This window comes from Hemiscyllium ocellatum, chromosome 43 (assembly GCF_020745735.1).
Source record: "Hemiscyllium ocellatum isolate sHemOce1 chromosome 43, sHemOce1.pat.X.cur, whole genome shotgun sequence".
NCBI lineage: Eukaryota > Metazoa > Chordata > Chondrichthyes > Orectolobiformes > Hemiscylliidae > Hemiscyllium > Hemiscyllium ocellatum.
In genome coordinates, this window is record NC_083443.1 from 13,670,996 (window position 1) to 13,694,630 (window position 23,635).

At 42.1% G+C, this 23,635-nt stretch overlaps 1 protein-coding gene across 4 annotated transcripts in view; it reads left to right on the plus strand.

The window, feature by feature from the left end:
* Nucleotides 1–23,635, plus strand: part of pald1a (phosphatase domain containing paladin 1a) — a 256,800-nt gene that overhangs the window by 58,097 nt on the left and 175,068 nt on the right. For 2 of the 4 annotated variants that reach the window (XM_060854041.1, XM_060854042.1), the window contains 5 exons: nucleotides 7,599–7,793; nucleotides 9,733–9,835; nucleotides 18,505–18,684; nucleotides 21,752–21,916; nucleotides 23,305–23,465. In XM_060854041.1, coding sequence (XP_060710024.1) covers nucleotides 7,612–7,793; nucleotides 9,733–9,835; nucleotides 18,505–18,684; nucleotides 21,752–21,916; nucleotides 23,305–23,465 — 791 coding nt within the window. In that variant the 5' untranslated portion in view covers nucleotides 7,599–7,611. Of the gene's footprint in view, nucleotides 1–2,615; nucleotides 2,661–7,394; nucleotides 7,474–7,598; nucleotides 7,794–9,732; nucleotides 9,836–18,504; nucleotides 18,685–21,751; nucleotides 21,917–23,304; nucleotides 23,466–23,635 lie in introns of those variants that run through there. The other 2 variants (XM_060854043.1, XM_060854040.1) reach the window with 2 other exon arrangements.

Consider the following 23,635-nt stretch of genomic DNA (forward strand, 5'->3'; position numbering starts at 1 on the left):
GAGATTATTGCAGTGGAAGATCCCATGAGGCTGCAAGGAATACACCTACTCAGAATCAGCAGCCACCCCTTTACCCAAAAGTATTGATTCCTTATCAGGGTTTGGTCTCATGGGTACTGGTTAACCCTTGATGCCTAACTGAAACATAGAATACTGGAGCAGAGCTAGGCTATTTAGCCATTTGAACCTGCTGCACTATTCATGGCTGATCATCTAACTCAATACTCTTTTTTTTTCCTGCTTTCTCTCCATACCCTCTGATCCCTTTTGTCTTAAGACCATAAGACATAGGAGTGGAAGTAAGGCCATTCGAATTATATCTAACTCACTCTTGAAAACATTCGGTGCTGGCTTTAACTGTATCGGTGACAGTGAAGTCTACAGGCTTATTGCTCTATGGGTGAAGAAATTTCTCCTCATCTCGGTCCTAAATGGCCTACCCTTAAACTAATTATAGCAGCACTGAAAATCACAGCCCACAAAACTGTGATGCATGGCCAGGCAGGGAAGTGGTGAGGAGAGCCGAACTTGCATTCGTATTGTCTTACTTATAGCAGATGGAGGGTTGATCTAATATCATTGTTTTAGATCATTTATTCTTCCATGGGATGTTGGCATTTCTGGCAAGGCTGCCATTTATTGTCCATCCCTGATTGTCTTGAACTGAGCGGTTTTTAGGCCATTTCAAAAGGCAGTTAATTACATTGCTGAGTCAGGTATCAACAGTTAAAGATGTCAGGTTTCTTTCCCTGAAGGACTTGAGCAAACCAGTTGGGTTTTTACACCAATCAACAATAGTTGCTGTGGTCACCATTACTGAGGTTATCTTTATAATTCCAAGTTTATTAATTTAATTGAAATTGCACCAGCTGCTGTGTTTATTTTTTAAATTCAGTCACAGGATGTGGGTATTGCTGGCAATTATTGCTCATCCATAAGAGTCAACCGCATTGCTGTGAGTCTGGAATCACACATAGGCCAGGTAAGGATGACAGTTTCCTTCCCTCAAGGACATTAGTGAACCAGATGAGGTTTTCCTGACAGTTAGCACAAGTTCCACAAACATTAGATTTTTAATTTCAATTTTTTAAAAAACATTGAATCCAAATTCCACTATCTGCCATGGCAGGATTTGAACCCAGATTCCTAGAGTCTCTTGTTTAGGTCAACACCTCCACAACAGATGTTGTGATTAATGGAATTAATATGGATGATAGAGAGGTATTGATTCCTCAATTTGGGTAGATTGAGAAGAAGGGAACAGAACCTTAACATTGGGGCTGAAGTCAGGAAGCACCACTTCACCTTAAGGGCATTGGAAATCTAGAATTCTCTCTCCTTAAAAGCTGTTGAGGCCTGGGGTAAACTGAAATAAAACTGCAATTGGTTGACTTCTAGTAGGCAAATGTTAAAGGTTATCAAACTAAGGTGGGGTTGGTCAAGCTATGAACAGGGACAGGGATGATATGACTCACATAAGAGATTCTACTCACAATCCATATGATGGAGGGGTGTGGGTGCGTATACCATAGGGCAACAGAATGTAAAGCTTGGACTCCTGTGATCTCTATTCACCAAGTCTGTCTGGAATTAGGTTCAAACCCCTGACTCGGAACGATAAAATTCTGCCATTGAACTGGTATCTTCTTCCTAACAATTCTATGGGTGTCCCTACAGTGATTCAAGAAGCTCACCACCATCATCTCCTCAACAAAAACCGAAAGAACTGCAAGACGCTGGAAATCCGAAACAAAAACAGAAGTTGCTGGAAAAGCTCAGCAGATCTGACAGCATCCGTGGAGAGAAATCGGAGTCAGCGTTTAGGGTCCAGTGACCGTTCCTCAGAACGGTTCTGAAACGTCAACTGATTTCTCTCCATAGATGCTGCCGAACCAGTTGAGCATTGCCAGTATTTTCTGTTTTTGTATGTTATCGTTTAATCCTCAAGGCCAAATGGCGATGGACAGTGAAGCGACGGACGCAGCCAATGAACGAACAGTAATAAAAAATAAAACTGAACCTGACGCTTGCTCCTGATTTCGGGAGGAAAAGGGGAAGTCGGAACGTTATAAATGATTTGATGCAGCGAAGTAGACGCGCGATTTTTTAAAAGTCCGCCTTTGACTGTGGAGGTTTACAATCTCAGATTAAAGGAGAGCGGCGGCCGGTGCCTGACCGTTGCTGTTTGGAATGCGTGGCCATTTGAAGCAGCAGCGCGCGTGGCCATCTGGCGGCCAGATGCGCTGCGGTTGTCCGTGGCAACAGGCGATGGGCTGCCTTGGGCCCCGCTGTCAGAGCCGTGCGTATTCACTCCCACCCCAAAATCCCAGCTCTCTCCAAAAATAAACTAAACAAGGCCATCCCTGTGAAGTTAGCTGACAAAATGGCCCTGGATTGCCCGGACGGGAATCCCCGAATGCATTTGGCTGAGAAGGAGGCGCGGTAGGGCAACTTATTTATTCTCTCACCCCACCCCCCGAGAGTTCGCAGTATGTGAAGCGAAACCTCCCCTTTTACACAAAGAGGATATGGCTGGGAAGCAGAGGGTAAATCGAGGTGCTGTGGACTGTTGTAGATGGTTTCCCAATCAATCTGTTTTCAGATGTTATGACACACCTCTGGAGCAAGAGGGACTTGGACCTCGGTCTCCTGGCTCAGAGGTAAGGACACCATCACTATCATTATACCACAAGAGCCAAACTGTTGTATGTTGATTCTTCAGAGCTTGGGTAACAGGCCCACCTTCATTAGGCACTTCTGAACAAACTAGTGCATTTTAACTCTTTGGGAGGCAGTATTCCTTATCCAGCAATTAAATCTGACTTAAAACAATTTTACCTGCTTTCTGCGCTAATGAGTCTGGGTTTGAATGGTTTGATGCTCTTGGATTGACTGATTTGACATGGAGAGTGTGTGGTGCTGGAAAAGCCCAGCAGGTCATGCAGCATCTGAGGAGCAGGAGAGTCAATGTTTCCTGATGAAGGGCTCCTGCCCGAAACATCGATTCTCCTGTTCTTTGGATGCTGCATGACCTGATGTGCTTTTCTAGCACCACACACTTTCGACTCTGATCTCCAGCATCTGCAGTCCTCCCTTTCTCCTCCCTGATTTGATGTGAAGCTGCAGTCTGGCCTTGATCCAACTGCCATGCTGCTACTTTTGTCCCATGTCCATGTTTTTCCAATGAGGTTTAACAAAAGAGTATCGGAGAGCTAACAAACTCCTCATTTGGGAGCCACTTTTGCTCTTGCCCTCACGCGATCTTTATTTACACACACTTCTCAATCAGAGAACACACAAGTATATGATCCAGAAATGTTGAAATCAATTGCCCTTTCTGCTGATAAGCCTTCTGTTGTGTGTCCCCTTTATATTTGCTTCTCTTTTGTAGATCATTCTGTACAAATATAATCAATAATGGGCAGTAAGCATACTCCATTTATTACCACCAATTGTATTTCAGGCAATTGAATCAAATGGCAATTTTTGAGTTAAGGAGCATGTTAAGTTTTATCTGGCTTAGTTGGTAGCAAACTTGCCTCAGTATCAGAAGGTTGTGTGTTCATGTCCCAGTTTTGGTATGTAATCGAGGCCTCTCAAATGAATAGTAAAGGTTCTATGGTGCATCTTAGCGAGGAGAGTTTTCCCATATCTGGTTTAATACTTGCATCATTGAAAAGTAAACAATCTGTTTGTTATTGCATTGCTGTGTGTGAGAGAGCTGTTTATGTGATAAATGTAGAGAGAGATGATTGTACTCAACAATTTTAATGTTCAAAAGTGTTTTAATGTTTGTAAAGCTTTGGAACGGTCTATGGTCATACAAGTTGCTATGTAAATGCAAGTTCTTAGCGAGTTTTGAGAAGATTTGTGAGACTCTCTCTCACTAGTAACCTCACATATGGATGAGGAAGGACACCACTTCGACCGGGACAATACATCCATCCTAGAGCAAGCCAAACAAAGACACGCACGAGAATTCCTAGAATCATGGCATTCCAACTGGAACTCTATCAACAAACACATCGAGTTAGACCCCATTTACCACCCCTTGAGAAAAGGAATAGGAAGTGACTTTGCCACAGGAAATGACATCACTAACACAAAGAAACCCAGGAATAAAAAGCAGGAATTTTCAGCATTGCTTCGCATGAGGTCCACTAAAGATGTTACCCAGTAAGGTAATGAAATGTCAGGAAATGAACCGTTCAGCTCAGCGAGCAAACCTATGTCCTCAAGTACTTTCCTTCACTGGAAATGAAATTGGTCTTTGACTTTAGTGGAAAATGGGCGATGGTGAATATATTGAATTCCTTAGAGTTAGCAGTCAATTGCCGAACTGTCCAGAGTGTTGTGAACTTCAGCTGACTATATTCCTGGAGCTGTAGACTCTGTTACAGGTGGGACCAGTTGTGCTTGATGAAACAGGTAATTGGAACGCTCTGGATTCTGTGCATTCTTTCCACTGCTTATGCTTGTTCTCCACATGCTCCACTTGGTGAAACTTGCAGTGTTTGATACCTTCACGGATGCTTCTTCTCCATTTTGCATTCCAGGATAAGCAGGATAATCCCCATATATCTCTGGGGACTTTGCATGTGTTCAGAGATGCTTTCAGGGTGTCCTTGTTGTATTTCACTCACCATTGTAGATCTCAGAATAGAGCACTTGCTTGGGGAGACTTGGATCTGCAATGTGCGCAATGTGGCTCCCCCATCGCAGCTGATCATGCGTGATCAGTGCCTCCTTGGGAATATTAACCGGGGAGAAGACTCTCAGGTTGGTAGTAACTGCAGGATCTCATGAAGGTAGTGCTGGTTTTAACCAGTCAGAGGTGTGAGGTGTCTGCTGAACATGGTTAATGTTTCTGACTTATGCTGACAAGGTTCTGTATTGTAGACTAATTTGTAAAACTAGATCGCATGGGATTCAGGGTGAGCTTGCCAATTAGATACAAAATTGGCTTGATGTAAGGAGACAGAGGGTGGTGGTGGAATGTTGTTTTTTTGGACTGGAGGCCACAGGGATCGGTACTGGGTCCACTTTTGCTTGTTATTTATATAAACGATTTGAATGACAATGTAGGAAGCATGTCAGTAAGTTAGCAGTTGATACCAAAATTGGTAGTATAATGGACAGTGAAGAAGGTTATCGTAAGACAAACAGCTCACGATCAAGTGGGTACGTGGGCTGAGGAGTGGCAGATGGAGTTTAACTTAGATAAGTGCAAGGTATTACATTTCGGTAATACAAACAAAGACAGGGCTTATACAGTTAATTGTAGGACATAGGTAGTGTTGTGGAACAGGGAGATCTAGGGGTTCAGGTACATGGTTCTATGCATCAGAGGTAGACAGGATTGTTAAGAAGGCATTTAGCATGCTTTCCATCATTGTTCAGACCTTTGAGTATAGGAGTTGGGACATCATGTTGAGGTTGTACAGGACGTTGGTGAAAATTCTTCTGGAGTACTGTGTGCAGTTCTGGTGGCTCTGTTATAGGAAGAGTATTACTAAACTGGAGAGGGTTCAGAAAAGATTTACCAGCAGTTGTTGGGAATGGAAGGTTTGAGAAATAAAAATAGACTGGAAAGACTGGGACTTTTTTCACTGGAATGTAGGATGTTGAGAGGTGAACTCCTACAGATGTATAAAATTATGAGGGGCACAATAAGATGACTGAGAAGAGTCTTTTCCTCAGGTGGGGGAGTTCAAAACTAGGGGGCATATTTTAAAGGTGAGAAGAGAAAGTTTGAAAAAGGACATGAGGTGCAACTTGGATACACCGTATGGTTCGCTTGTGGAATGAACTACCAGAGGAAGTGGTGGATGCAGGTGGAGTTCTAACATTTAAAAGACATTTGGATAAGTACATGAATAGGAAAGGTTTGCAGGCTTTTGGGCAAAGCACAGGCAAATGGGGCTAGTTTAGTTTGTAGCATGGACTGGTTGGACAAAAGAGTCTGTTCCCTTGCTGTATGATTCTATGACTGTATTCCTGAAGTTCTCATTACATAACATGATGTTCCAATCAGTCTGTTTGGTCAACCAACCTTTCATTTCCATCTCCAGTATTTTCCAAATGAATAAAGTAAAATGGTCAATGAAAACAAAAGTACATTTTTATTTTAAGCACTTAGTTTTCACTAGGAACACATTTGGGGCTCCTGTAGCAATGTCTGGAAGACCAGTGTTTAATTCCTGGAGTCTCCTAATCTCTACAGAACATGAAATTCTTGATACTCATATGCATCCCATCCACAGTTGAGTCAACTGAGCCAGGTTTGGGGGAGATTCAACTAGCTTCAGATTTCTGACTTGCAATTGCCCCACCCTGCTTCATTGGAAATATTTGGTGTCAGATGTTGAGCAACGATCAAATTGGGCTCAACTTGGTCCAGTGTTCAAGCTCGAGGTAAAAGGGGGCCAATTCATACGTGAGGTACTGAAGGGAATGATGTGGTGTTTCTGGAGCAAGTTGAGAAGAAAATGCGAAGAGTAGAAATGAAAAAATAACGTTAGAGTGTCTCATTTGTGCCCAATAGAAGTTATTTAAATTAGTGCTTTATTCTCCATTCATTCTGGCAACTGAATGCTGAAGTTTAATTTGCGTGCTTTGCATAGAAAATTGTTGCAAACTTTTCTTTAAGACTCCAGGCTTGGAATTAACACAGAGCTGGTGTTCATCAGTCTTTCACTGAGATCAGCAGAATTGAGGATCGCAACAGCCGCTTTGAAGTAATATTGTATTATGTTAACTGCAAGAAATGTATGTGGGGTTTTATAGAAAGACTGGGTTGTGTTAAAAAGAAAAAGTAATGAAATCTGTTTTCAATGCATTTTCCATTAAGCTTCTGTAGATAAACAGTAAGAGAAAAGCTACTGCTGTAAAATAATTTCTTAAAGTAGCACAGTGCCTTTTCTGTCCTGTGGTCAAAATGCTGCAGAACATTTTTCAGTATAAGCCAAACAGACATTCTTCTTGTGGTAATTCAGACAGTAAGTGCCAGCTGGTTGTTTGACTGTGGGAGAAAGAAATAGCATTCAAGCACTTGCTGGTCTTCTGCTTGTGGAGTAAAAGGAAGTCAGATTTGCATTTTACAGCACCTTTCCTGACCCATGGGACAGCTCAGAGTGCTTTACCAACAAGAAAGCCCTCTTGAAGTGTAGGCACTGCTGTAATGCAGGAAGGAAGTAACCAGTTTGTGCATGGTAACCTCCCACAAACTGTATTGTGATCATGAGCAGATCACCTGATTTCGTGATGTAGGTTAACTATTGACTGGGGGCTAGGGACAACTCTCCTGCTTTTTGTTTAAATAGTGCTGTGGGATCTTTTACATCCATGTCAGGGAGTAGATAATCCTCAGTTTATCAAAAGCAAAAATATCCCAGATGTTCTGGCTGCTGCTATGGAGAGAAGTAATGTTTCTGGTCACAAGCTTTTCTTCAGAGCTCAGTCTTACCAGAACTGGTGAATCTGCCTTGCTGTTACTTTCTGTTAAATAGTTGAGGTATTGGGATGAAAATCCTCTCCTGGTCATCGTGCCATCATGGGTAAACAGCTACTTAATGGTTTTTGTTTTCTTTTGTTTCAAGCCGTTTGTGGATTATGGGGACAACTGCCAGCACTGCTCAGCAAACGGTATCCATAGGACAACTCAGTGACAACGGCCAGAGCAACGAGACAACAGAGAGCAGACGATCAATAAGTGTCAACTCCTTCCAGACACTCAGCATTCACAACAAGGCCAAATCCATCATCACCAATAAGGTGGCACCCGTGTTGATCACGTGAGTCGGACCTTGGCCATTCAGGCCATGCTGAGGCAAACGGTAGTGTGATGGTAATGTCATTAGTTGAGTGTTCTTGGCCAATTCACTAAGGACTTAGATTCAAGTCTCATATGGCATCTGAAGGAATTTAATTTTAGTTACTAAATTTGGAGTTGAAATCTACTCTCAATCATAATGGCTATGAAATTATCATTGGTTATTGATTTGGTTCATGAATGCCCATAAAAGAAAACTGGAATTTGAATCCAGTCTCAACAAAGGTTAACTACAACAACTGTTACTGATTTTTCGAAAACCCCATATAGCACACTAATGCCCATTCTATGATTCTATGTCAACCTGAATTGACAGTCTTCATGGTGAGAGTAACATGAGAGTTACTTCATGGCAATCTTCATGGTGAGAGTTCAAATAACGTGCCTCACCTTCACCCTCTATGTATCTGGCATTGCCAGTTCTGGATGGTTGTGTTCTTGGAGATTTGATCTGCCATACTGCTGACAACTGATCTGCTGAAATATCCATTTTGTCCCCATTATCAAGACATTTTAAACTGGCAAATAAAAGTGTTACAAAAAAAAAGCTCTTTTTTTTTCTTTATTTTCTTTTTCCTAGGGTGGTTGTAGAAGGTTAATCTTTAATTCCTAAATTCTCCAAGGCAATCTTAGAGGGTTGATAATATTGGATGCAATCTCATTCATTTAAGGCATTCAAGAGGGTATTGAATGATTATTTGGGTAAAAATAATTGCAAGGATATACCAAAAAAGTAGAGGAATGGCACTTGGTAATTGTGCTCATTTAATGAGCCGGTATGGGCATGATGGGACTTTGGCTTCCTTCTTGTACCATAAAAATTCTGGGATTTGCACTTTCCACTCGATAGCAACGAAGAGCAATGATCATAGCTGAATTGTCTCTTGTACCCTTAGTGTAATCTCATTTTATTTGTCAGTATGTCATTGTGACAGATTTGTTTGTAGTGATATGAGGCATTCCCAGTTGGAGCCTTCACCCTCACAATGGTTTGGTTGGTATTTGAGTGAGGAATATGCATTGATCCAGGACATGGATCCTGAGCCAGTCTCTTCAGGTACTTAGTCCATTCTTCTAGCAATTTGGACACCTGACAAGCAGAATGTGGGGCAGGTCTCCAATTTGTTCTCTCACTCATGAAAAGAAAGCTCCAAGAGGAAACTATTCATCTCCACAAATCAAACCATTGACTCTCTTTCCACTCTCCCACCAGCACCATTCCGAACTCAGGTGGGAACATGGAGTGGTGAGCTGAAAAATGTGTTGCTTGAAAAGCGCAGCAGGTCAAGCAGCATCCACGAAGCAGGAGAATCGACATTTTGGGCATAAGCCATTGGATGCTGCCTGACCTGCTGCGCCTTTCCAGCAACACATTTTTCAGCTCTGATCTCCAGCATCTGCAGTCCTCACTTTTTCCCACATGGAGTGGTGAGTCACAGATGTAGCTTGACAACCTCTCCTGCAATAGGGTTAGGGTTAGAAAGCTCTGCTGACTGCCTTCTCATCTCGGCTGGAGTACCAAGTGGCTATAACCATCAAAAACTTGGTCACTGATGGAGAAGTCACACTTGAAGAATGTTTACTCCCTCACTGTCTTAATTCCCCATCGCATTGATAACCAGTGGAATGACTAACACATGCCACAAGAGCATGAAGAGTAAAATGTGAAGATTTCTGGGAAGACGAAATTTGGACTTCCAGTTTAAAGAAGAAAACGAGCCAAAGTAAAGCATTGGAGCCGTAGTGTAGATCCTCAGATTAAAATTAAGGATGATTCGGCAATTATTCAATAGAACCAATTTTAGATGTAAACTATCAGAGAAATGTTAAGTTAAATCTCTTATGGTCACATGATTGAACAGTAATTAGCAAAGTAAAATAATTATTTTTCCATCTTTCAGGTATAACTGTAAAGAAGAGTTTCAGATTCACGATGACTTGTTAAAAGCAAACTATATAATTGGGAAAATTTCAGATAACTTGCCGGAACACTATCTTGTTCAGGTAAGGAGAAATGGAAATAAAACCTGTCTCATGTGATGTGGTGTAAACAAGTTAGCTAAAGATATTGTGGTTTCTCTCCCTTGTGATCATCTAAATTTAAACAAAGCTTAGGAATATCCCTACATAAGTCTACTCTTCATTCTGAATCTAGTGTTATCAGTTGATCAGCACAAAAGGAGATCATTTTGTTCTGATTCTGTCGGGAGCTATCTAATTTCTTTCCACACTTCAGAGTTTTTCCCATAACCCCGCAGATCAATCTAGTACATGTTTGATTGCCTTTTGAAAGCTCTGGAAGCCGATTCCACCATTCTTTCAAGTAGTGTATTCCAGATCTTATCTTTCCTCTGTGAGGGTGAAAATTCTTCCCATTTCCCATTTTTTTTCTCTTTTAAAGCAATGATCACTGGTCACTGTGATATCACTTTGTGAGTATAGCTAGTAAGCAAGTAACCAAGATATAAAACAATAGCCATTGCATTGTCTAGCTCTCAGACTGTAGTGTTAGGGAGTTGCAATTGTGTTTCCCTGTAACAGTTGCTGAAACTTCACTGTGAATTTGTTTGCTGAGCAATTCTGCAATATATCTTCAATGAAGAAAACCAGCATTTGGTTTACTAGTCCTGGTGTGAGATTACTAAATTTGTGTTAAGCAAACAGAAGCACAACAGTGACCAACCCACTTTCAAACTGTCTATCAACAGTCAATACCAGGCAATCAAGACCCCCCCCATAGTTTGGAATATCTCAACTAGACCTCCCCTTATCGTTCCCGGCAATAAGGTGACCATCCTAGTTTGTCCAAGTATCCACAAAACCACAAGTTCTTCGATCCTGGCATCTTCTAGGTAAATCTCCATTATAATGTTTCAACATCCTGTTGAAGGTGTGGTGCCCAGAGAATGGGTGGCATAGTGGTGATGTCGCCAGATTGTTAGTCGAGAAGTTCAGGCCATTCTTTCAATGTCATGGGTTCAAATCCTGTTATGGCAGCTAGTGGAATTTGAATTCATTTAATAACATCAAGAACATAAAAGCCAGTCTCAGTAATTTTGGCCATGAAATTATCTTTGATTGTTGTAGATTCACTAATGTCCTGTAGGGATGAATCAATTTTGCCTGGCGGGGGACAACGCATCTGGGATTCACTGGTGAGAGGAAGAAGAAACCACCTTAGGAATTGGTACCACATCCCAAATAAAGGAATACATTTACCATTCACCTCATATTGTTGCAACTTTCACCAAGAATGCATATTTCAGCAGTAAGAAGGCCATTCAGCCTATTATCCCCATACTGGCTCTTTGGAAGATGTATCCAATTGGATCTACTCCCTTACCCTTTTCCCATTGCTCTGGAAACATTTCTGTTCTAACAGATATCCAAATCCTTTCTTTGACTTGCACTTGAATCTGCTTCCACCACTTTTTTCAGGCAGTGAATTCCAGGCAATAACGTGCCATGTTTCAAAACACAAATTGTACTCGTTCTCCCTCTGACCTGAATAAAATATAGTTGGCCTTTGATCATCTTACCCTATTAATGTGTTTTAATGCATGGAAAGTCAATTGTGTGGCAGCTGTCAGACCATTCTACTTAAAGGGTCATGCCTCCAATGAGTTAGGGCAGGAATTTCTTCCACATTTCAGTGGAAGGCTGTGTAGTTTGAAGAATTTATCACATTGCTGTCTGCAAATGAGCCCTTAGAAGGAATATTCACTGTCTACAAATAATTTCTCATTGGTTTGCTTCTTGCTTCTCTCCTGCTTTATGTGCCCCTTTAAAGCCAAACTCAGATGAGTGTTTGCTTGGTCTGTCACTGAATCATTCTGCAGCGATTGAAGCAGCAACTGTTGATAAATTATCTCAATGTTTATAGGCTGCGCTGGCTCACCTTCGTGTGGCTTAATGGTTGGACTGGCAGAAACCTGCCAAACGTTTTATGGTGAAGATATTCTTACCCAACCAAATCTGTTAATCCCAGCTTTGAAAACTCTGACTGACCCTTGGCATCCACATCTTTCTTGAGGATTCCAGATCACTGAGAGAAAATACAACTTAAATTGCTCCTTAGTGGTAGATCTAATTTCAGGATTATGTCCCTCCCATGAGAGATTGAAAGGCTGAGTCAGTGACAATCTCTCTCTTAGTACGTATACTGGAGAGATCACTTTGAAAGAAGTGATTGAGGGGGATTATAAGAGAGAGTTTAAGTTATCAAAACCCAGATTATCACCACATATACATTAAATTAAACTTTGGATTAAGGACTGGAGCATGTGCAAAGGAGAGGCTGGATAGGCTGAGACTTCTTTCATTGGAGAGCGCAGAAAGTTGAGGGGTATAGGTAAGGTGAATAGCAAAGGTCTTTTCCTGATAGTAGGGGAGTTCAAAACCAGAGGCCATACTTTTAAAGTGAGAGGGGAAAGATTTAAAAGGGACCTGAGAGGCAACTTTTTCATAGAGAGGGTGGTTCATATCTGGAATGAATTGCCAGAGGAATGTACAGTTACAATGTTTAAAAGACATTTGGGCAGGTATGTGAATTGGAAATGTTTAAAGGGATATTGGTCAATGCAGGCAAAGTTGTTGGTATGAACGAGTTGGATTGAAGGGTCTGTTTCCATGCTGTATAACTCTACAGTTACACATAAAAATGAATAAAATATCATTTTAGCTGTAATATCAAGAGATGCTTCTTTGTATGGAAACGATAATCTTGTGCAATAAAATTCCAGTTAGAATGATTGAGCTTGGGATAATTTAAGAAGCAATTAACATGATTTTTTAGAAAACAAAAATCACTCTTGGGATTTGGGTGTTGTTGGCCGGACCATCATTTATTGCCTATTCATAGTCTTCTTGAGAAGGTAGTGGTGAACTGCCTTCTTGAACCATAGCCGTTTATGCTGTGTAAGAGTTGTATGAATTAAGGATGAGCCAAAAGGCCTTCTTCACCCACAAGTATCTTCAGACATGACGTTCTCATGTGAAGTCTGATTTTTAATTGATAAACTAGGTTTTGTGTGCATGTTAAAGATTGTTCACTGCTGATCTGAATTATACCAAACTGAGTGCTTGATTGTATCATTTGCATGCCAATTTTCTCCTTGTTTCTTCCTCTTCCTTCATCCCTTCTTTCTTCCTCTTCTCAGCCTCTCTCTTTTCTTCTTCTTGGCCCTGATAAGTCTCATGTCAGGATACCTTTAAAGACATGCACATGTCATCATCACTGTCTTATAGCATTGTTACCTGAGAGTTAGAAGTTATCAGACTCTAGTTGTGATCATTTGAAATATGGCACATTAGTAGAGGTGAGCTGTTCCCTGTAGCCCCATAGCTTAACTTTAGCCCAGATACTGATGTGCCTACGAATGTAATGTTTCTGTATAATCACCAGCTGGATTCTTCAATACCACGTTATCCACTCACAGTTTATGATGCTACCCACATAACGTATGCAATGCTGTGTCAGGTAAAACATCCTTCTGAAAGCAAAACATGCATCACTTCTCTCCTCTTTGTCTCCCCCTTCCTCCTCATGCCTAGACTGCAGGCTCAGGGAAGCATTGTGTTACTCACAGAGAAAGCAGATCTCAAACGCAATCTATGCTGAGTTTGCAGATTTCATTTAGAAATTATGGGCCTCCTGCTCCAGATTCCAATGACCCTGAAAGTGCATAGGAGTTGGACATTTTTGGCTCAGTTGGGATATGCCCCAAGGCTTGTTTTTAAAAAGGCCAATTATAATAACTGTGTTGAAAGTCCAGGTATGTTAATGGCTGGGAAAATTATGTGAAATGGGGTGGCACAGTGGTTCAGTGGTTAACACTGCTGCCTCACAGCACCAGGGTCCCAGGCTCAATTCCATCCTTGGGTGACTGTGCAACCTCTACACAGACATTCTCCCTGTGTCTGTGTGGGTATCCTCTGGATGCTCCGGTTTCCTCCCACAGTCCAAAGATGCGCAGATCAAGTGAATTGGCCATACTAAAATTGCCCATAGTGTTAGGTGCATAAGTCAGAGGGAAATGGTTCTGGATGGGTTACTGTTCAGAGGGTAGGTGTGGACTTGTTGGACCGAAGGGCCTGTTTCCACACTGTAGGGAATCTAATCTATCCAATATTTGAAATTATGCATTCAAATATTTTTGCACAAAAATAATAATTAGTAGTATCATCCAATATCCTTATACATAGTTTGCAACTGACAGTATTTTCAAATAAAATAAAAGATGTTCCATGAAGTGACAAGCTCCTTTATAGTTAATCTTTTAGCTTCTGATTTCCACCTTTCTGTGTGGCTGTCAGTTGTTTGATTGTAATGTTCAGCTGAATTGATGCTGTGCCTGATGAAGCAAAATCGGAGAGGCAATGGCCTAGTAGTATTATTGTTAGACTATTAATCCAGAAAGGAGAAAGTGAGGACTGCAGATGCTGGAGATCAGAGCTGAAAATGTGTTGCTGGAAAAGCACAGCAGGTCAGGCAGCATCCAAGGAGCAGGAGAGTCGACGTTTCGGGCATGAGCCCTTCTCCAGGAATGAGGAAGGTGTGCCAAGCAGGCGAAGATAAAAGGTAGAAAGGAGGGACTTGGGGGAGGGGCGTTGGAAATGCGATAGGTGGAAGGAGGTTAAGGTGAAGGTGATAGGCCGGAGTGGAGGTGAGGGCGGAGAGGTCAGGAAGACGATTGCAGGTTAGGAAAGGTAGTGCTGAGTTCGAGGGTTGGAACTGAGACTAGGTGGGGGAGGGGAAATGAGGAAACTGGAGAAATCTGAGTTCATCCTTTGTGGTTGGAGGGTTCCTAGGCGGACGATGAGGCGCTCTTCCTCCAGCCGTCGTGTTGCTATGGTTTGGCAATGGAGGAGTCCAAGGATCTGCATGTCCTTGGTGGAGTGAGAGGGGGAATTGAAGTAACCTCCTTCCATCTATCGCATTTCCAACGCCCCTCCCCCAAGTCCCTCCTCCCTACCTTTTATCTTCGCCTGCTTGACACACTCTCCTCATTCCTGAAGAAGGGCTCATGCCCGAAACATCGATTCTTCTGCTCCTTGGATGCTGCCTGACCTGCTGTGCTTTTCCAGAAACACATTTTCAGTATGAATCCAGAAACTCATCCAATTTTCTGGGAGCCCTTATTCAAGTCCAGACATTGCAGCTGTTGGAATTTGGATTTGGTAGAATTTAAAGACAATAAAAAATATCAGGAATTAAGAATGTACTGAAAACCATGAAACTATTGTCAATTTTCAGAAAAAAAAACTCATTTGGCTCATTGATGTCCTTCAGGGAAGGAAATCTGCCATCCTCAGTTGTATCAATCACTGTGGAATCTCCAAGGAAGAAGTGAAACGGGACAGATCACCCAGCCCCAACCTAAGCACTGGAAAGGTCGTTGCAGAAACAACCTGGTTGACTCAGCAAAGTCCTCCTCACTAATATCTGGGGGCTAGTGCCAAAACTGGGATAGTTGTCTCACTGAATAATCAAGTATTAGCCTGACATTGACTGTCAGGTATGATTCCTTAAGTATAACTATGTTCCAGATGCCACCACCACCATCTCTGGCTCTGTCCTGTCCCACTGGCAGGACAGACCCAACAAAGGTGGTAGCACAGTACTATACAAGTTTTGAAAAGATGTCTAGCTCAGATTGATGTACTGGATGTAAGTTTGCTCACTGAGCTGGAAGTTTTTTGTTTTCAGATGTTTCGCCACCGTACTAGGTAACATCATCAAGGAGCCTCTGGTGAAGCACTGGTGGTATGGCCTGTTTTTTATTTATGTGTTTAGGTTTTCTTTGGTTGGTGACGTCATTTCATGTGGTGATGTCATTCCCTGTTCATTTTAAGGGAAAAAAGGAAATCACATCACCACAGGAAATGACATCATCAACCCAAGGAAACCTAAGCATATAAATAAAAAGCAGGCCATACCACACCATTGCTTCACTGGAGGCTCCCTGATGATGTTACCTAGTATGGTGACAAAATGTCTGATAACAAACCTTCCAGCTCAGCATGCAAACTTACATCTAGAATAGTGGTATACATTTGGGAGGGAGTTGCTCTGGGTGTCTGCAACATTGGCTTTGGACCCAGGACGTTTTATGGTTTCAGATTAAACATGGGCAAGGAAAGCTTCTGCTGATATCATGAACCATACTCCCTCCACTGTGGAATCAGTATTCCTCCACATTGAAAATATTTGTAAGGTTGCAAAATGTATGCTTGGTGGGGGATTTCAATGTCCACCACCAAGAGTGGCTCAGCAGCAACTGTACTGATCAAGCTAGTTGTATCCTAAAGGACGTAGCTTCTAGACTGGGTCTGCAGCAGGTGGTGAGGGCACTGACAAGAAGGAAAAACAGACTTGACCTCATCGTTGAGCTGAAAAATGTGTTGCTGGAAAAGTCCAGCAGGTCAGGCAGCATCCAAGGAGCAGGAGAATTGACGTTTCGGGCATTAGCCCTTCTTCAGGAATGAGGAGTGTGTGCCAAGCAGGCTAACATAAAAGGTAGGAAGGAGGGAGTTGGGGGAGGGGCGTTGGGAATGCGATAGGTGGAAGGAGGAGCTTCTTCCTTGAAGAAACTCTCTTCCTGCCTCTACACTCCTAGTTGACGTTATCCTTGCCAATCTGTTGGCTGATGATACATTTGTCCATGATAGTTTCAGTAAGCGTGACTGTTACACTGTCCTTGTGGAGATGAAGTCCTGCTTTCGCATTGAGAATATCCTGAATCATGTTGTGTGGCACAATCACCATGCTAAATGGGACAGACTTCAAACAGATATAAGAACTCAAGGCATCCATGAGGCACTATGGGCCATCAACAGCAGCACAATCTAGCACAATCGGCAGCATCATGGTCCGGCATATTTCCTGCTCAACCATTACCATCCAGACAGGGGATCAACCCTGGTTCAATGGAGAGTGCAGGAGGGCATGTCAGGAGTGTCCCAGGCCAACCATCTTCAGCTGCTTCATCAATGACTTCATAAGGTCAGAACTAGGGATGTTTGCCATTGATTGTCTAATGTTCAGCACCATTTGAGACTCTTCGGTTACTGAAGCAGTCTGTTAAATGCAACAGGATCTAGACAATATCTAGGCTTGGGCTGACAAGTGGCAATTAAGATTCATACCACACAAGTGCCAGGCAATGACCATCTCCAATAAGAGACAATCTAATTACCACCCCATAATATTCAGCGGTGTTACCATCACCGAATCCCCAATATCCTGGGGTTTACCATGGACCAGAAACTCAACTGGACTACCAACATAAATACAGTTAGTACAAGAGCAGGTCTGATGAATAACCCATATCCTGACTCCCAAAGCTTGTCTTTCCCATGGCGAAAGTGAGGACTGCAGATGCTGGAGATTAGAGTCAAGATTAGAGTGGTGCTGGAAATGCACAGCATGTCAGGCAGCATCCGAGAAGCAGGAAAATCAACGTTTTGGGCAGCAGCCCTTTATCAGGAATGAGGCTGAAAACCTTGGGGATGGGGAGATAAATGGGAGGGGATGGGGCTGAGAGAAGGTAGCTTGTCCCATCTACATGGCACAAGTCAAGAGTGTGATGGAATACTGCTCAGTTGTCTTGATGGGTGCAACTCCAATAAGAAGCCTGACAGCATCCACCCCATTTTATTGGCATCACATCTACAAGCATCCACTTCCTCCACCATTGATATTTGATTGAAGCAATGTGTATAATCTACAACATGCACTGCAGAAAGATCCTTAGACAGCACCTTTCAAATCCATGGTCTCTTCCGTCTAGAAGGACAAAGGCGTCAGATACATGGGAACACCGCCTTGTTCCTTTCCAAGCCACTCACCATCCTTGGAAATCTATTGCTATTCCTTCACTCTTGCTGGGTCAAATGCATGGAATTCCTTCCCTAAGAGCATTGTGAGTCACTCTACAACATGTGGACTGTAGTGGTTCAAAAAGGCAGTTCATCACCACCTTCTCATGGGCAGCTAGGAATGGGCAAAACATTGTTGGCCAGCCAGTGATGACATTATTCCACTATTGAATTAAATAATCACTTTACGAAGCATTCTTGCAAACAAATTATTTCGCCTATAAGCCATGTACTCACTGAAACAGACGAGTCCAGCAATCCCTCAATTTTAAAATTCTCATCCTTATGTTCAAATCTCTGATTTCTTCCTTCCTATCTTTGTACCTTCTCTAATTCCACAAGCTTACAATTTCTTCACTCCTAACTCTGGTCGCTCAAGCATTCCTGATTTTAATCGCTCTGCCATTGCTGCTTTCTGCTGCATGGAAATTAAACTCTGAACTGCCTCCCTTTAACTTCTTTGCTTCCATCCTCTCCTCTTTTAAGATGCTCCTTGGTACCTAGTTATGTGACTAATGTTTGGGTCACCTATCCTAAAATTGTGTTTTATTGTGTTACATAATATCAAATTTGCCTTGAAGGCACTTCTGTAATTGAACTAGGGAGATTAAAGCTTCTGAGAATTGTGTTATTGCTTGAGCTATGGAAATAGAGTTTCTCCCAATCTGACACAAAAGATAAGGTGACCAGGTGATCTGACCAACATATCTCAAATGTTTATTTCAATCATATTATGGTAACCCTGTTTCTTGTACTTGCATTAACCCATGATTGAACCTTTCCTTGTATTTCAGGGAAAGTATTTCATGGTTTGTGATATCTACAATAAGATAGACGTCTTGAACACTACTGGCTATTATGGAGTACCCAACTTCAGGCAGGCCAAGGGAAACTACCCAGTGTTCGGAATGGGACAACCTAGTCTTAACGGCTTTAAACAGGTTCTCCAAGTATTTCAACAGGAAGGTTACAAGGTCAGTGCCCTCTTTGTTTCATTGCTAATCTTTTCAGACCATTGTGAGAGAATCTGACCGTGCAGTTCAGAAATGCAAATAAATTAAAAATACTGGAGATACTACGCAGGTCAAAGAAGTGGAGAGAGAAACAGAATTTGCTTTTCAAGTCAGTGACCTTTCAGCAGGATACAAGCTAGGAAAAAATGTTAAGACATAAACTAAAACAGAAATTGCTGGAAAATCTCTTCAACAGGAAGAAGTAAGCTTACTTAAGGTTGAGGAGGCAAGGATCAGACCGGCCTCTAGATGGTTACAAGGTAGCCAGGAAGGAACTGAAGAATGGACTTAGGAGAGCTAGAAAGGGGCATGGTAGGATTAAGGAAAATCCTAAGGCATTTTATACTTATGTGAGGAACAAGAGGACGGCCAATGTGAGGTAGGGTCGATCAGGAATAGTGGAGGGAAGTTATGCCTGGAGTTGGAGGAGGTAGGAGACTACCTTGATGAATACTTTGCTTCAGTATTCACTACTGAGAGGGACCTTGACATTTGTGAAGACAGTGTAAAACAGGCTGATATGCTCCAACAGGTTGATGTTAAGAAGGAGGATGTGCTGAAAATTTTGAAAAACCTAAGGTTAGCTGAGTACCCTGGGCCAGACAGGATATACTCAAGGTTACTACAGGAAGCGAGGGAGGATATTGCTACGCCTTTAGCGATGATCTTTGCGATGGTCCTCACTGGTCATTGGAGTAGTGCTAGATGATTGGAGGGTGGCAAATGTTATTCCCTTGTTCAAGAAAAGGAATAGAGATAATCCTGGGAATTACAGACCAGTCAGTGTTGTGGTTCTGTTCGCCAAGCTGGGAATTTGTGTTGCAGACGTTTCGTCCCCTGTCTAGGTGACATCCTAAGTGCTTGGGAGCCTCCTGTGAAGTGCTTCTGTGATGTTTCCTCCGGCATTTATAGTGGTTTGAATCTGCCGCTTCCAGTTGTCAGTTTCAGCTGTCCGTTGCATTGGTTGGTATATTGGGTCCAGGTCGATGTGCTTATTGATTGAATCTGTGAATGAGTGACAGAGGCGCTTCACAGGAGGCTCCCAAGCACTCAGGGTGTCACCTAGACAGGGGATGAAACAACTACAACACAAATTCCCAGCTTGGCGAACAGAACCACAACGAGCACCCGAGCTACAGTCAGTCTTACGTCTCTGGTGGGCATATTATTGAAGAGGATTTTGAGAGACAGGGTTTATATTGTTTGGAAAACCATAGTTTGATTAGAGATAGTCAGCATGGCTTTGTGAGGGGCAGGTCATGCCTCACAAACCTTAATGAATTCTTTGAGGATGTGACAAAATACATTGACAAAAGTAGAGCAGTGGATATGGTGTACGTGGATTCTAGCAAGGCGTTTGATAAGGTTCCCCATGGGAGCCTCATTCAGAAAATAAGGAGGCATTGGGATACAGGGAAATCTAGCTGTCTGGATACAGAATTGGTTGGTCCATAGACGGTAGAGTGTGGTAGTAGTTGGGAAGTATTTAGCCTGGAGCTTGATGACTAGTGTGTTCTGCAGGGATCTGTTCTGGGACCTCTGCTCTTTGTGATTTATATAAATGACTTGGACGAGGAAATGGAAGGGTGTGTTAGTAAGTTTGCTGATGACACAAATGTTGGTGGAGATGTGGATCATGTGGATCGCTGTTGTAGTTTGCAAAGGGTCATTGATGGGATGCAGAACTGGACTGAGAGGTGGCAGATGGAGTTCAATCTGGAAAAGTGTGAAGTGATTCATTTTGGAAGGTCAAATTTTGAATGCAGAATGCAGGGATAAAGGCAGGATTCTTGGCAGTGTGGATGAACAGAGGGATCTTGGGGTCCATGTCCATAGATCCCTCAAAATTGCCACCTAAGTTGATATGGTTGTTAAGAAGGCTATGGCGTGTTGGCTTTCATTAGCAGGGGAATTGAGTTTAAGAGTTGCGAGGTTATGCTGCATCTCTATAGAGCCCTGGTTAGACCAGACTTCGAATATTGTGTTCAGTTCTGGTTGCCTCTTTATGGGAATGATGTGGAAGCTTTAGGGACGGTGTAGAGGAGATTTACCATGATGCTGCCTAGACTGGAGGGCATATCCTATGAAGAAAGGTTGAGGGAGCTAAGGCTTTTCTCATTGGAGTGAAGAAAGATGAGAGGTGAGTGGATAATCAGAGACTTTTTTCCCAGGCTGTCACAAGGGAAGCATAATTTTAAGATAATTGGAGGAAGGTTTAGGGGAGATGTCAGAAGTAGGTTCTTTACACAGAGACTGGTGGGTGCGTGGAATGCACTGTCAGCGATGGTAGTAGAGTCAGATACATTAGGGGCATTTATGTGACTCATGGATAGGCACATGGAAGATACTGCAATGAAGGGGATATAGATTAGTTTGATCTTAAGAGTTGGATAAAAAGTTGGCACAACATCGAGGGCTGAAGGGCCTGTACTGTGCTTTACTGTTTTATTTCTATATTTGGCAGCATCTGTGGGGAGAAATCAGAGTTTATGTTTTGGATCCAGTGACTCTTCTTAGAACTGTGAGATGAAACTGGAACACTTCAGCTCCAGTTTTCCAATCTGTTTGGATCTCACCTTCACTACTCTTGATGCTTTTCGAGCCTCTCTGTCTAAAAGTTGTGGGTTCAAACCCTTTTTCTGAGACCTGAGCACAAAATCTGGGCTGATATTTCAGTGTACTATTGAGGGAATGCTACCTTTTATCTTTCACATAGGATGTGAAGCCAAGGCCGTATTTGCTGTCAGTGGTGGTCAAAACAAATTCTATGGCACTATTCAAAAAGGGGCAGAGGAGATCTTTGCAATTATCTACATTATCCATCAGAACTAAAGTAGCCACTTATCTCATTGCTGCTTGTTGGAGCTTGCTGCCTGTAAATTGGTTGGACTATTTTCTATATTACAGTTGTTACTACATTATAGAAGTATGTCATTTGCTTTGAAGTGCTTTTGGGATGTCCTGAAATCATGAACGGTGCTTCTAATTGCAAGATTTTCTTTTTATTGAACCTTCTTTCTCCTTGAAGGAAATTCTGTTTTTCTGTGTTCGTGAGGAGCCTGTGGTTTTCCTGCATATCGAGAATGACTTTGTTCCCTACACTCCCCGGAGTAAAGAAAATCTTCACGAAAACCTCCATGACTTGGGAAGAGACCTGGAAGTGGAAAAACTAGAGCTGGCTATCAGGAAAGAGGTAGACTTGAACTATATTCATCCTGAAAACTGCACTGTAGCTTCACTGCAGCTGAAATGTTTGTGGGGTATGATGAACTCTGTATTCCAACATATCTGCCCCATGATGCATCTTCGCCATGTCACTGCTGTCAGTCATTATCTCCAGCTGTCCATATTCTAGGATTTGCAATTAATTAACTGATTCTTTTCAAAACTTATTTCTTTGCAAGAGTTTGGCTTGAAAAAATTCTTTCATGAAATCTGGGCATCACTGGCAAGCCAGCATTTGGCAGCCATCCCTAATTGCCAGTGATCTGAGTGGCTTGCTAGGCCATTTCAGCGTCAGCCACATTACTATGGATCTGTAGTCACAAGTAGGCTAGTCAGGTAGCAGATTTCCTTCCCTAAAGGATATTAATGAACATGACACATATTCCTGATAATTGATGGTAATGTTATGGTTGCCATTACTGAGCGTACCTTTGTACTCTAGATATGTTAGTGACTTTAAATATCACCAACTACCATGGCCAAATTTTAACCCATATTCCCAGAGTATTGCTTAGCTCCCTGAATTACTAACTCAATGACATTACTGTTATGCCACCATCTCTCTCACCGGTCTGCAGATTCATGCTAATACCTTCTTCTTTGGTTCTGTGTCAGTTCTCTGCTTGATAATGCTTCTGTGACATTATTCTTAGTTTTAAAATACTATTTAGGGGCATGTGGTTGTATCAGAAGCAGTATATAAATGTTGGTGTGCTTGTTTCTTTCTTGACTCATGTGCAATAGGTCAAATGTCCATAAAATGTTAAAAGATATAGTAATTGATGACAGTGCAGTGTAATATTGTGTAAGAAATTGGGCACAATTTTATGAGCTCTCAGTGAATTTATAAATGAATAACGGGTGAAATATGAGCTTCAGGATAACACGGTGTCTTTGCTCAGAGCATTGGCTCTTGCTGAGCTCCCTAGGCTCCAATCCCATATCAAACAGTGCAAACCTAGCCTGTGGTAAATGATTGATTAATAGACTGAGCATCACAGCTCACCCTGACCCAACAACTGTTTTCAGGAGATGGCAATAAATAGGGGTGCTGGAACTCCGTTTTTTTCATTTTTAGCACCTTTTCTGCATCAGAAATGTTGGGGGCATTTGTTCAACTAAATGACTGGACAGCAAAGATGAATTCACTCAGTTCAATAAGGACATGATTACTGGAAATTTCTGGCATAAATAACCAGTGTTTGTATCATGATGCTATCTCAGAGGGGTTAGGCATACCACTGAACACAAATCAAGTATGATAAAGCGGTTAGAAAAGAATAGGCTGTACGTAGTTTCAGTGAACTCATGTTTGAGAAATGAAAATTTTACCCATTATATGCTTTCAATTTTCAGCTTTATAACTTTGCTCAGTTGAATGAAAATACCAATTATGTCTATAATGACATAGAACATTTCAAGGATGAGCCTCGGACAGTCTGTATTTGCAGTGAAGAGGATATCCATGTAACAGAAGAGGTTTACAAAAGACCTTTCTTTACCAAGCCATCTTGCAGGTAAGCAATGAGAGCTCCCAAGTTTATCTTAATTGCTTATGATCCTGTGATTATGCAACATGTAACATTAGCAACGTACAACACAAATTGGGCACCCTTACCATCACTGAAAGGATTGTTAGAGTGGCTCCTTCCCAAATTATTTCTTCAAGGGAAAATAAATCTCAAAG